The 11,559-nt window shown below is 42.2% G+C and overlaps 1 protein-coding gene across 2 annotated transcripts in view; it reads left to right on the forward strand.

Annotated features, from left to right (window-relative positions):
• LOC124264792 (POC1 centriolar protein homolog A-like) overlaps positions 1-9,003 on the forward strand; it is a 29,861-nt gene extending 20,858 nt beyond the window's left edge. Inside the window, exons 10-14 of one of the 2 annotated variants that reach the window (XM_046699582.1) lie at positions 4,460-4,528; positions 4,934-5,059; positions 6,271-6,354; positions 6,563-6,748; positions 8,931-9,003. In XM_046699582.1, coding sequence (XP_046555538.1) covers positions 4,460-4,528; positions 4,934-5,059; positions 6,271-6,354; positions 6,563-6,748; positions 8,931-8,972 — 507 coding nt within the window. In that variant the 3' untranslated portion in view covers positions 8,973-9,003. The remainder of the gene's footprint in view (positions 1-4,459; positions 4,529-4,933; positions 5,060-6,270; positions 6,355-6,562; positions 6,749-8,930) is intronic. The other variant, XM_046699583.1, reaches the window with a different exon arrangement.
• Positions 9,004-11,559: the final 2,556 nt, after the last annotated feature.

Below are 11,559 nucleotides of genomic sequence, written 5' to 3' on the forward strand. Positions count from 1 at the left end.
ATAGGTGCAAGTGGGAATTACATGGTTGAGATTAGAATTACATGGTACATGTGGTACATTTACAGGTGGGAATTACATGGTTGTAGGTCTTGAATTACATGGGTGTAGGTGGGAATTACATGGTGTGTGATGGTTGTAGGTAGCGAATTACATGGTTGTGGGTGGGAATTACATGGAGTGTAGGAGTAGGGAATTACATGGTGTAGGTGCCAATTACATGGGTGTAAGGGTGGGAATTACATGGGTGTAGGTCTGGATTATGAGTGTAGGTTTGAATTACATGGGGTGTAGAGTGGGAATTACATGTGGAGTGGAAATTTGAATTACATGGTTGTAGGTAGGAATTACATGGTTGTAGGTGCAGATCCATCCAGTTTAGAGTGCAAATTATAGGTGTGTAGGTGTGAATTACATGGGTTGGGGTGTGAATTACATAAGTTTGTAGGTGAAATTACATGGTTGGTAAGAGTGTAAATACATGGTTGTAGGTGTGAATTACATGGTTGTAGGTGTAGTATGTTTGTAGGTGGGAATTACATGGTTGTAGGTCTGAGGAATTACATGGTTGTGAGTGCAGAGAATTACATGGGTGTGGAGGTGGAATTAGATTGTAGGTCACCGAGGAATTACATGGAGTGTAGGTGGGAATTACATGGTGTAGGTGAATTATGGTGGGAATTACATGGTTGTAGAGTGTGAGATTACATGGTTGTGGAGTGGTGAATTAAGGTTGCCCATGGAGTCTGAATTACATGGGTGTAGGTCAGGAATTACATAAGATTGTGGTGATTAGGGAATTACATGGTTTATAGCATTATTGTTGCTCTAAGTGTAGGTAGAAATTACATAGTTGGAGGTGGGAATTACATGGGTATGTAGGTGTGAGTGAGAATTCTACATATGGTGTAAATTAAGAATCCTACATGGGTGTAGATGGGAAATACATAGTTTGTGAAGGTGCCAAGACATACATAGACATTTAGAATCCATAGAGTGTAGGTGGGAACCCACATAGGTGTAGGTGGGGAATTACATGTCAGTCTGTAGGAATTAGAATTACATGGTTGGAGGAATTACATGGGTGGAGTAGAATTACATGGAGTGTAGGAGTCTGACCATTAGGTTGTGAGGTGCAAATTACATGGATTACATGGGTGTAGGTAGAACTATGGTGTAGCTCACAATTACATGGTTGTGGAGATGTGAATACATGGTTATGGGGTGGGAATTACATGGTTGTGGGGTGGGAATTACATATGGGTGTAAGAGTTATGAGATTACATGGTTATGGAGTAGAATTACACTAGGGTGTAGGTAGAATCTACATCGGTGTAGGTGGGAATTATATGGGTGTGAAGTCTGAATTACATAGGTGTAGAGTCTTAGGAACTACATGGTTGTAGATTAGTCACAAATTAGAGACCCACATGTGGTGTGGAATTACAGAGTTGTAAGGGTCTAGGAATTACATGGTGTGAGTGGGAATTACATAGTTGTAAATTAGAATTATATGTTTATGAAGGTAGAAATTATAGTTTGTAGAGTGTAATTACATGGTTGTAAATGAAATACATAGGTGGAAGTCACAGATACATGGGTGTAGAGTGGGAATTACATGGAATGTGTGAATTAGGAATGTCATAGTTGTAGAATTAGAAATTACATGGTTGTGGAAATTGGGAATTACATGGGTGTAGGTGGAAGATTAATGGTACATGGTGCAGGTATTATGGGAATCACAATGGTGTAGGTGGAAATTGGATTTATGAGACAGAATACATGGTTGTAGAGTGCAGAATTACATGGTTAATAGGTGAAATTACATGGGGTCTTGGAGTGGGAATTACATGGAGTTGTGAGTGAAATTATATGTTTGTAGAGTGGGAATTACATGTCGGTGTGGGGTGGGAATTATATGGTTGTAGGTGCAATTACATGGTTGGGAGTGTGAATTACATGGAGTGTAAATTAGAATTACATGGTTGTGAGCTACAGGTACATGGTTGTAGAGTATGAATTACATATATGGATTGTAAATTAGAATTACATGGTTGTAGGTGGGGTATAGTTGTAGGTAAATTACATGGTTGTAAGGTAGGAATTATGGGTGTAGGTAGGAATCACATGTCCAGTTAATAAATTAGAATTACATAATAGTGTAAAGTCTAATTACATGGAGTGTGGGGTAGAATTATAGTTGTAGAGTCTGAAAATTACATGGTTGTGGGGCAGAATTACATGGACATAGAAGTGGGAATCCCTTAGGTGTAGTCAGGAATTATGGTTTTTGGAGTGTGAATTACATGGGTGTGGAGTGGGAATTACATGGTTGTAAGAGTGGGAATTACATATGGAGTGTAGAGTTAGGAATTACATATGGTTGTAGGTGGGAATTACATGAGTGTGAGGTGGGAATCATCGGGTAGGTAGGAATACATGGTTGCAGGTGTAATTACATGGGTGTAAGATTAGAATTACATGTGGTTGTAGGTGGGAATTACATGTGGGTGTAGGTAGGAATACATAGGTGTAAAAGAGTAGGAGTTACATGGTTGTAGAGTCACAGATACATATGGTTGTAGGTGGGAATTACATATGGGTGTAGGTGGGAATCACATGAAATTGTAGAATTAGGAGAATTACATATGATGCTTAGGTAGAATTACATATAGGTTCTTGGAGAATTACATAGGTGTAAGTGTGAATTACATGGGTATAGAGTGTATGATTACATGTGGTTGTAGAGTCACAAATTACATGGTTTTAGAATGCAGATACATGGAGTGTAGGGTATAATTACATAGGTGTAGGTGGGAATTACATATGTTGTAGGTGTAATTTCATGGTTGTAGGTGGGAATTACATGGTATGGAATTAGTGATTACATAGGTGTGAATTACATGGTTGTGGGGTGTGAATTACATGGTTGTAGAGTGTATGATTACATGGTTGTGAGTGGGAATTACATATGGAGTGTGGGTGGGAATTACATAGTGGACAGAGTGGGAATTACATGTGGGTGTGGGTGGAATTACATGGACATGTAGGTCGCTTGAATTACATGGGTGTAGGAGTAGGAATTACATGGGTGTAGGTGTGACCATTATGGTTGTAGGTGGGAATTACATGGTGTAGGTGGAATTACATGATTTGTGGGTGGGAATTACATGGTTTGCAGGTGCTGAATTACATGGGTGTAGGTGGAATCACGGGTGTATGGGCATTACATGGGTGTAGGTGGGAATTACATGGGTGTAGGTGGGAATTACATATGGTTGTAGGTGTGAAGCCCATATGGTTGTGGTGGTAGAATTACATGGTTGTAGGTGGGAATTACATCAGTGTAAGGTAGGAATTACACGGGTGTAGGTGGGAATTACATGGGTGTAGGTGTGATTTACATGGGTGTGAGTGGGAATTACATGGGTGTGAGTGGGAATTACAAAGGGGTGTAGGTGGGAATTACATGGTTGTAGGTGTGAATTACATGTGTTGTAGGTGCAATTACATGGTTTAGGTCACGAATTACATGGTTGTAGGTGGGAATTACATGGGTGTAGGTGGAATTACATGGTGTGGAGGTGGGAATTACATGGTTGTAGGTGTGGAATTACATGGTTGTAGGTGTGAATTACATGGTTGTAGGTGTGAATTACATGGTTGTAGGTGGGAATTACATGGTTGTAGGTGGAATTACATGGTTGTAGGTGTGAATTACATGGTTGTAGGTGGGAATTACATGGTTGTAGGTGGGAATCACATGGGTGTAGGGTGGAATCATTGGTTGTAGGGTGTTAATCATACGGTTGTAGGTGAGAATTACATGGTTGTAGGTACGGGAATTACATGGTGTAGGTGGGAATTACATATGGGTTGTAGGTGGGAATTACATGGTTGTAGGTGGGAATTACATGGTGTGTAGGTAGGGGAATTACATGGGTGTAGGTGGTCAGGAATTACATACGGTTGTAGGTGGGAATTACAATGGTGTAGGTGGGAATTACATGGTTGTAGGTGGGAATTACATGGTTGTAGGTGGGAATTACATGGGTGTAGGTGGGAATTACATGGGTGTAGGTGGAATTACATGGTTGTGTGCCAACTAAGGGTGGGAATTACATGGTTGTAGGTGGGAATTACATGGTTGTAGGTGGGAATTACATGGGTGTAGGTGGGAATTACATGGTTGTAGGTGCGAATTACATGGGTGTAGGTGGGAATTACATACAAGACCCAATCCCCATAAAGTCTGCATCAAAATACTTAAAACCTGCCACATTTTGAATGGAGACTACATCAAGCCAAGTGCTGCATGATTTACTATGTTCAGTTAAATTCCTATGTAAAGTGTGTACATCTTCCATAGTTGTTTGCCCTCTGTTGGTATTTGTTTGGTTGGTCTGAATACGGTGAGCTCATGTATCACATACTTGATTTTAACCTGTGTGTTTTGTTCCAGGGCCCAGTGACTGCCGTGGCATTCTCAAGAAATGGGGAGTATTTCTCAACAGGCGGTGCAGATGAACAGGTGGGTGAAGTTTCCAGTTGGTGTCTCAAGGGAGATAATTTTGACCTGAAAATTATCTCCCTTGCATCACTACTGGATTTCAGTCACGTTTGGATGCTTTAACGCTATGGCAGAGATGTTAGAGGAATAGTTGTCAGGCTCTCAGTACAGAAATGTCATGCCCTTTCACAATTATGAAAACCGAGATAATTTCCTGTTACCACCCAGTTCAAACTGTTTTCTGTTGGCACTGAAGTGGTCATCACCTAAAGGTAGCACACTATTTGGATGTTGATTTCAACACTTCAGCAATGTGAAAAGAGTTTAAGGTTATTCATTTTTAAATCTAACGAAAGGTCCTCAGTTTCTCTTTACTGGTCTGTATTTGACCTGTCACATTGCTACAGCCGCCCTCGTGTGCTGCAGGTGCTGGCCTGGAAGACCAACTTTGACCAGATAGACTTCAACCAGGCCTTGCCCCCTAGACGAGGCACTGCACCCCCCACAGTTGAAGATATACCACCACGGTCACAGAGGAAATCCCCGAGACGGGTAAGTGTCTGTGCTGGTCTTGTTGGCTGTCAGTCTGTACCTCATGCTTCTTGTGCTGCATGGCTACCAACTCCCAGGGAGAACTTAGTTTGGGATATATTGTCTGTAGCGTACATTCATTGAAGAATTATCAGACATTTGGTTGAGCTGGTCTTGTTTCTGATTTATTTAGTTACTGTGTGCCAGGGCCAGACTCGATTATTTATATACTGTTGTGATAAAGCCGTAGTGGTGCTTTCTGAAACAGGTCTATGTGTCTATTGAACATCTTGCGCACGGAATAGATGTTCTGAATATGTTTGGGATGACCACTGTGTATCGGATGTGTTTGTGTATCGGATGTGTTGTTTGTGTATTGGATGTGTTGCTTGTGTGTTGTTTGTGTGTAGGATGTGTTGCTTGTGTATCGGATGTGTTGTTTGTGTATTGGAAGTGTTGCTTGTGTATTGGATGTGTTGCTTGTGTATCGGATGTGTTGCTTGTGTATTGGATGTGTTGCTTGTGTATTGGATGTGTTGTTTGTGTATCGGATGTGTTGCTTGTGTACCGGATGTGTTGTTTGTGTATTGGATGTGTTGTTTGTGTATCGGATGTGTTCCTTGTGTATCGGATGTGTTGCTTGTGTACCGGATGTGTTGCTTGTGTATCGGATGTGTTGTTTGTGTATTGGATGTGTTGCTTGTGTATAGGATGTGTTGTTTGTGTATCGGATGTGTTGTTTGTGTATTGGATGTGTTGTTTGTGTATTGGATGTGTTGCTTTGTGTATCGGATGTGTTTCTTGTGTATTGGATGTGTTGCTTGTGTATTGGATGTGTTGCTTGTGTATCGGATGTGTTGTTTGTGTATTGGATGTGTTGCTTGTGTATCGGATGTGTTGCTTGTGTATCGGATGTGTTGTTTGTGTATTGGATGTGTTGCTTGTGTATTGGATGTCTCCTGTGAACAGGGGATGTGTTGCATGTATAGGGTATGTCCTGCATTGTGTAGGGTGTTGTCTTTTTACAGTGGGTGTTCAGTATGTGTATTTCATGTCTTGCATGTGTATTGGATGTCTTGATAATGTATTGGGTCTCTTGCATGTGTATTGGATGCCTTTGATGTGTATTGATGCCTTGTATGTGAATTGCATGGGTCCTACATGCATTGCTTCTATATCTGATGTCTTGCTTGTGTATCAGACATCCTACATGGGCACTGTATGTGTTTCAGCTTGATGCACGGTCTGAGGTTCGCTGCATGGCAGACGAGGACCCGGGGGTCACTGATGTGGGCCCCGCCCTCTTCTCCTCACAGGTAGAAAGATGTATGCAGGGTGTTGGGTTTTGGCCCCTGTATAAACTTTGCTGTTCAAATAGTTTATTCTCAAGTAATGTGTTGCCATCTATAGTCAAGTTGTTCATCATGATGATCTACAGTAATGAGCATCTGGATATCATCACTCAGTTCGACTGTTCTTGTGTTCCCTTCACCTTGTATATGGAGGTTTGTTTGTCTGTTTCAGCCCACTCTGTCTAATGGTGTGTCAGATCACTTCCACTCGGACTATGACATGGCCTCTGCCGCGGACACATCACAACGCTCCCGGGAGTACACGTCAGTCACACAGCCCCTGGAGTCTAAGTCTATTCCTCCACAGCTCACCCAGTTCATGGAGAAGATTGCAGGCCAGCTGGACATACTCACCCAGGTTTGTGGTGTGACGATCAGGTGCCTCACTCTCTGAGTCTGGGTTCAAATCCCGAAAAAATGTTTGAATCTTTACTGAGAAAGTGAAATCCCAAATATAGTGAATCTTTTCCCCTGTATTGATAGGTCCCTTAGAATTAAGTTTTGGATCATGATGTGTTTAGGAATATGTGACCAATAACACCAGCCATGAACTGAAAGATGCCAGGTAGATAGATACCTCAGTTCCAGCTGGTACATGATACATACCTGGAGCAAAACCAGAACACCTGGGTACTTGTGGCCAACACACGATCCCTTACTGTGTGAATAATGTTTGTTTGGTGATTAATGCTGCACTGACTATAGTTACATAGCTGTCTGTGAATAATCCATGGAGGACGAGAATGTCCAATGATTAACATCATGAGCATTAAGGAAAACCATCATCACTTGCTTGATAATGATGTTAGTACCTACACCGAGACGTCGCACTCATTGCAATAAAGAAGTTGGTTATCCTTAGAACTTGGTTTTCCTTCAGCTTCACAACTTCTAAAATGGAAATCATGAGCATTGATTGATTCAGTTGGGATACAGTGACATGCATCAACCAAGTTAGCAGCCTAACCACATGATGCAGTTAGTTTTCTCTTACATCATGAATGGTTTGCTGAAGACAAACTCTTACCTGGATCTTCAGTGGGATGTGGATAGTTTGTCTCTTGGACCTTTGTTTATTGTAAAGCAAGGTTTCCAAGAGTTGGGGCAGCAAAGTTTCCAAGAGTTGGGGCAGGAAGTTTCCAAGAGTTGGGGCAGCAAAGTTTCCAAGAGTTGGGGCAGCAAAGTTTCCAAGAGTTGGGGCAGCAAAGTTTCCAAGAGTTGGGGCAGCAAAGTTTCCAAGAGTTGGGGCAGCAAGGTTTCCAAGAGTTGGGGCAGCAAGGTTTCCAAGAGTTGGGGCAGCAAGGTTTCCAAGAGTTGGGGCAGCAAAGTTTCCAAGAGTTGGGGCAGCAAAGTTTCCAAGAGTTGGGGCTGCAAGGTTTCCAAGAGTTCGGGCAGCAAGGTTTCCAAGAGTTGGGGCAGCAAGGTTTCAAGAGTTGGGGCAGCAAGGTTTCAAGAGTCGGACAATCCTTTTAAGAACAAGGCAGAATAGTCCTTAGGTCATGAAACTTGACTCTTTTAAAGACACTTCAGTGAAGTTAACCTGTTTGAAAGTTAGTGTGAATATATAGTTAGTGTGATGTTATTAAAATATGCCAACCTGTTGGCCTTCAGTGACAAGGGTATTTGTGTTGTACATTTCCAGAGTTCCCTCCCTTGTACTGTGAATGCCCTGAATAAGTAACCTGATCATGTTAGCGTAACACCAGAAAACAGTTGATTGTGATCCCTGCTTCCCACCAAACTCCACCTTGCCTCACATTACTTTGTTATGTCCCACAACACGGCAACTTGTGTGTATATGTCTGTCTTGTTATGTGTGTTTGTGTTGTTCAGCCTCACACTACATCATGTGTATTGCGTCTGTAGATGTCCACAGTTGCCTAGAGTTGCCCACCTGTGAAGGTTCTTGGTGAAACTAAAGGCCTCTAGCAACCTATGTGTTGATTGAGGCAACTGAACGATCTGGTGGATCAGGCTTGCTCACTTCAATGATAACGTGTCATCTCAATTCCGTTATATAATACTCACAACGTCAATCCATGGATCTGCATAATCTCTGGGCTGACTTCATGTAGCAGGGATATAGATGAGTGTAGCATTAAACAACAAACAAGCAAACAAACAACTGACCTTGGTATAATGAGGTGTACCACATACATTTTCGTTATTTTATACATATACTTTATCTGGCAGCAGATATCGATGACTTTTGTCTTCTTGTTTCTTACAAATATTTAAAAAGACTCTTTACTGTTTTGAAAACAATTCGATGAAAATGTATAACTTATTGTAGCTTTCCAAATATTTGTAAATATCAACTTGATCAAAGACAGAAAGTACTGATTTACCCTGTGTGATGTCAACTCTCTCAGAGAGAGGAAGTACTCATAAACATTTCTCCTCTGACGTTCCAGAGCTTGTATTTACTCATGTACAATTCTCCTCTGACATTCCAGAGCTTGTATTTACTCACGTACAATTCTCCTCTGACGTTCCAGAACTTGTATTTACTCATGTACAATTCTCCTCTGACGTTCCAGACGGTGTCTTTGCTGGAGCATTTACTCCTGTACAAGCTCTGACTCCACGATGACAGGAGAACAAGTCTGACGGAGAACAAGACATTCCAGTGTTTGGACAACCAGCAGAAAAATAACCCTGCAGGTCCGACCACAGACTGAAGTGTTTGGCTGCGACTGCAGCAGACTGACGGCTGCGACTCAGGCGCGACATCCATTGTTTCTCGCATCACGAACCACATCGACCTGTATCGCCGTCAACATCGACCTGAATCACGACCTGTGGACATCCTGCTGTCCAGCTCTGCCTCTCTGTAAATAGCACTGATGTGATTCAGAGAGGAATGGTAAAATAGTTATGACAAAGCATATTTACAGCTGAGTTTTAAAGAATCGTTTTGTGAGAGAAGATGTGTATGATGAAACTTGCTTTACAATAATCAGGGGCGGACTGGGTTCTGTGGGGTGGGGTGTCGGTGTGGTCCGGTAAGGCTATGTGTGCAGCACTGGACAGCATGTGCTACTTGGGGTTGATGTTTTGATCTCATTCCACCCACTGATGTCCATGTTGTAGATGTAGTTTTAAATTATTTTTCTATCTTTATGAGAATCTGTGATACTTGTACAGGTGTGTCTTATAGTCATCGGAATATGGGGCTGTTGATATTATTCACATGAATCGTTACATCCCACCATTATCTGTGGCACATCCTCACCAGCTGGTTTGACCAGTGCCTGAATACGTCGGTGAACACAGCTGAGAATCAGTGTGGCTCCAGGTAGAGTTAGTGTGTGTCACAAGGATATGGATAATACAGTATATTTCACTTATTTATGCAAGTCTGTCTGTGCTCTGTGATGCAAGGTATATTTTGTAAACAACAGTTTGTGTATTCCAGTTCCACAACTGGTAGTTTTATGGTTTACTGAATATTTGGTGGAATCAAAGACAGATAGCCCAAAGTTGGAGTTCAGTGCCTCAGTTGTGTGGGTTTTGTTGTCAGCTGTTTACAGCCACCATTATTGCAATAATCATGTGAGAAGGACCCTACCTCTACACTGCAGGTGGACATACTCGTCTTGTACTTCCAGGTATGGTGCTGTCAATAGGGCTGGTAGTACATTGTCAGTTTACAGCCAGTGTAGGTGGCCAGTGTGTAGTACTGAACGAGGCTGGGTTTAACTGATCATCCAGATTATGACATGTACACTCACTACGAGAAATAGTGCTTCCTTGCCTCAATACTTGGTGGGAGTCTGGTTGCCACGGACAGGCGAGTCACACCATGAGGAAGGGTCAGCTCAACACATCAACACCTTTGTGTTTCATCTGATCAAACTTATGAAATATTCTGTGGAACAACTTTGGTTGAATCAGGAAGATGAGTGAATATCGGGTTGGTCGTAGTGATCAGCTGTACTAGGTTTTCTCTACCAGTATTACTGGCCCAACATTACACCTGCAGGTGTGGCCACCATACACTGACCTGCTGATAGTTCCACACTGATTCCGCTTCCTGAATGGTATGCAATACATGCCCTGTGTGATACTGACTCATTGTCGTTGTATAATTAGATTGTTAAGCCAGCAAACTGAAGTTTCAATCTGAGTTGTCATTTCCACATGCCTTGTTCCCCACTTCCCGAGGACTGTCATTGTGTTCCTGTTGACCATCTCAGTGTTATTACGCTGTATGTTAACCTGCTTGTGTTGTATATGCATGTGACTGTGTACTCGCTGTATATCGTGTGCCTGTGTGTATATCAACTGCGGTAGTTTACTATGCCTCTGAGTCGGCAGACTGACTGACTCTGTACAATAAACTTGTATATAGCTATCAAGTATATCCTGTTGTGTCCATCATTGTTGACCAGTCTGACCGGTGCCGCTACTGAAGGGAAGGAGGTGCGAGATACCAGAACAGTTCTCAGGAATGTTTGTACATGAAGGCTTCTGCAGGGGACTGGTTGGTAGCTGCGGGCAGTGTGTAGTGGTATCATTTCTGACCACTCTGCTTATCATATGCATACACCACTGTAGATTCGAGAAACATATCAAACTCACAATATTTCGTCATAAATAATTACAAATATACAAAGGTAGTGAATCCAGGAACTGTAGATTGTATCCAACATGATGTCAGCAGTGTATTTGGTATCGCCAATCCAAGAATTCCAGAAACAGTGGGGACTGAGTGTGATATCTGGGTAGGGACAATCAGTGCATGTCAAACACCACCTTGTTTCTGTGCCAACAAGAATTACAAGCGGAAATCTTGATTGTGGAGTAAGTATAGTTGGTGTGTTTGAACTACAAAGTAATTATATGAAAGTACTCCATGGTAGTACAAACAAGAAAATGGATATATGATATGAAACTGTCAGTAATAGATTCAGTGATTGTAATAGTCACCTAGCTCCTATTGTGATCAGGTTTCCAAAACGGGCCTGTCTCCATTTCATCCCAAGTGTGCTCGATAGGGGACAGGTCCGGAGAAACAGCTGGCCAGGGAGTACGGGAATGTTCTGCTGTCTCAGGAAATCTGTCATAACACGAGCGACATGTGGACGGGCAGTATCTTGCCGAAGCTTGAAGTCACGTCTCTGTCCTTGACTGAACGCCTGCACATGAGGCCCAATGATCTCATCC

Source organism: Haliotis rubra, unplaced genomic scaffold (assembly GCF_003918875.1).
Source record: "Haliotis rubra isolate DU_JTF1 unplaced genomic scaffold, ASM391887v1 Scf942, whole genome shotgun sequence".
Taxonomy (NCBI): Eukaryota; Metazoa; Mollusca; class Gastropoda; order Lepetellida; family Haliotidae; genus Haliotis; species Haliotis rubra.